The 2,386-nt window shown below is 33.6% G+C and overlaps 1 protein-coding gene across 1 annotated transcript; it reads right to left on the bottom strand.

Annotated features, from left to right (window-relative positions):
• Positions 1-334: 334 nt before the first annotated feature.
• LOC122844774 (ly6/PLAUR domain-containing protein 8-like) lies at positions 335-1,956 on the bottom strand. Its single transcript, XM_044140535.1, has 5 exons — positions 1,911-1,956; positions 1,491-1,616; positions 1,273-1,425; positions 925-1,032; positions 335-821 (listed from the first exon to the last, which is right to left on the bottom strand). The coding sequence occupies exons 1-5, from the start codon at positions 1,954-1,956 to the stop codon at positions 616-618; spliced, it is 639 nt and encodes a 212-aa protein (XP_043996470.1). The 3' UTR covers positions 335-615.
• Between the last annotated feature and the right edge of the window lie 430 nt (positions 1,957-2,386).

Below are 2,386 nucleotides of genomic sequence, written 5' to 3'. Positions count from 1 at the left end.
CTATCAGCTAAGAAAGAAAGACAACTTTCTCTGTATGAGTTTCTCCAGGTTGAATTTTACATTCATGTAGGTTAATTTCCAGTCAAACTCTACAATCTTGGGCTCTGAAAGCTTTTAACTTTTATTTGATTCAAAAAACAGTTGTAATATTAAAACAAAGAAAATAAAATTTTATTTCACATCTATAACACCAAGTCATTTTGTTTTTTCAAAACTAAACATTTAGAATCAGAGAGGAACTGGACCCAGAATTAAAAAAATAGTTTATTGAGGAAGATTTTTTTTTGTAAAGAACAACAAAGTATAGAGGATGTTGTTGATTATAAAATGTTGCTTAGTTCCTTTTGTCTCTGGACTGCACTGCTGAGCTTTTGGTTTGTTTTGTGTTTTGTTGTTGTTGTTATTAAACAAAAAATGCATAAACATATTTACAAAAAAAAAAAAGAAAAGAAGTTGCTTAGCTAACAATCTTGGGCTTTGAAAGCTTATAACTTTCAGAGCCCAGAATCAACAACATTGATTATGTTGTTGACAGATTCAAATAAAAAGAACAGATTTATCAAATAAATTGTGATTAAAAATAAAACATGGCAGAAATTCAGTAGTTTCTATGAGCTAAGAAAATAAGTTAGAAAACAACAAAGGCACCAACAGGAGCAGCAGGGCGGGACTGGGAGTACTGGCGCTGTTGCAGTAGTCGCCCTGGCAGCAGCTAACCTTTGATCCAGGTAACTGTCCAGAGGACACTGAAGTTGACTTATCTGAGCACACCTTGTCAGAGGCACATCCCTTCATCATCACGGTTACTCCTTGTGCATTTCCTGTGAAAATGAAAACAGTTATGATTCAAGTAACACATTTGGATCTGGTCTTAACGTTCCTCTGAGGATAAATATGAAACATGCAAACATGTTGGCCTCTTACTTGTTACTGTGAAGCAGTGACTTTCATCTCCCACACAGTTAAGGGTTTTCGTGCAGTTTTCTCCGTCACAGCTGAAACACTTTTTTCCATTTGAAGTGGACTTGTAGTCTAAGATACAAAGATAGTTATTCAGTAGAAAAGACATGAGAATTATTAGAATTTTTTCTTAAAAACTTTCATCTTTTGTCACCAACTTGTTTCTCCTAAAATATGTATATGAAGCTGGAATCACAAAACTAAATGTATTCTGTTTTATAACCCAAATCTCTAATGGGTTAAAAAAGTTTGTGAGCTCTGCAAATTCAAAATGTGCAAAATATTGAAAAATACCATCACTGAATTAATTACCAGGTTTTGGGTAGGTAATGTTGGCGTTGCAGAGATCTCCACTGCAGCAGCTGGTCTTTTGTAAAACTCTGTAAACTCCATTGCTGACAGAGTAGTCAAGACACAGTTCAGACTTAATGCAACCTTTGGAGTTCTGCTCAGTAACCGTATTACCTGTAATTAAAGAACACAAATTTTAAAGTGACGAGGTCCCAAACTAAATGTCATCAACTGGAAACCTGATAAATACTTACCATGAAATATGACTGTTGCTGCTGAACAACTATAGTTCTGTGAGGAACATTCAATTGTTCCATTGGAGCAAAATCCAAGGCTTTCTTCACATGTACATTTCAGGCTGTCAGCTAATTAAAACAAAGAGAGAATGAACTTTTATTGTAAACAAAGTATGAAGGAAACTGTGATATTACATTTTTATCTAAATAACAAAATCCTCTTCTGAACCAAGACAAAATGATTGAATCACAGCAGCACAAAATACAGAGTGGAAAGAAAAAGTTTAAAAGGTTTAGCAAGAAAAGCAGAAATTAGATTATTATTGTAGTTTTTAATGGGAGGGAAGGAGAACAGCTTGGTTTAATGAAATCATACTAAATAATAAAATATTAGAATAATATTAATCGTAATCAAAAACTTGCCTTCTGGTAGAAACAGCACCCCAAGCACCAAAGTGAAGAGGAACATTTTGCTGGAGGATTACAAAGTGAGTTATAATTTTCTGACTTGAAAATATATATGAAAGTTTTTCAGGGAGGAGCTCTACTCTCAGTTTTACACCTCCTCCAACTAATCAGATCCTCCTGTTTATGATGGGCAGATTCATAATATGTAAAGAGAAGCACATTACTAGCCAATCAAAAACAGGCCTTTCTTTTATACAATCACATTTTGTGACATGTATGATTCTCAGAAATGAATTGTTTGATGTTTGTTCAGATTCTCTCTATAAGGGTGATGAAAATAAACTACAGTATTTATTTAAGTATTGTAAAAGAAAATGTTAAATGTGTCTGTTTGGTCGACCAAGCTCCAGCATCCCTTACAGTTTAATAAATGTTTATAAGAAATCTACAATAACTACAAACTACAATTAGGTGTTCATAATCAGAAAGAC

This window comes from Gambusia affinis, linkage group LG02, assembly GCF_019740435.1.
Source record: "Gambusia affinis linkage group LG02, SWU_Gaff_1.0, whole genome shotgun sequence".
NCBI lineage: Eukaryota > Metazoa > Chordata > Actinopteri > Cyprinodontiformes > Poeciliidae > Gambusia > Gambusia affinis.
The sequence above is the reverse complement of the archived record's forward strand: the minus strand, read 5'-3'. Positions and strand labels throughout refer to the sequence as shown.

Bases quoted from the DNA above. Each gene is read 5' to 3' on its own strand.
- LOC122844774 (XM_044140535.1), bottom strand. From the start codon at position 1,956: ATGTTCCTCTTCACTTTGGTGCTTGGGGTGCTGTTTCTACCAGAAG. The intron at 1,617-1,910 runs GCAAGTTTTTGA...TGTTTTAATTAG, and splicing joins GGTGCTGTTTCTACCAGAAG to CTGACAGCCTGAAATGTACA. The intron at 822-924 runs GTAAGAGGCCAA...TCATTTTCACAG, and splicing joins TCACTGCTTCACAGTAACAA to GAAATGCACAAGGAGTAACC.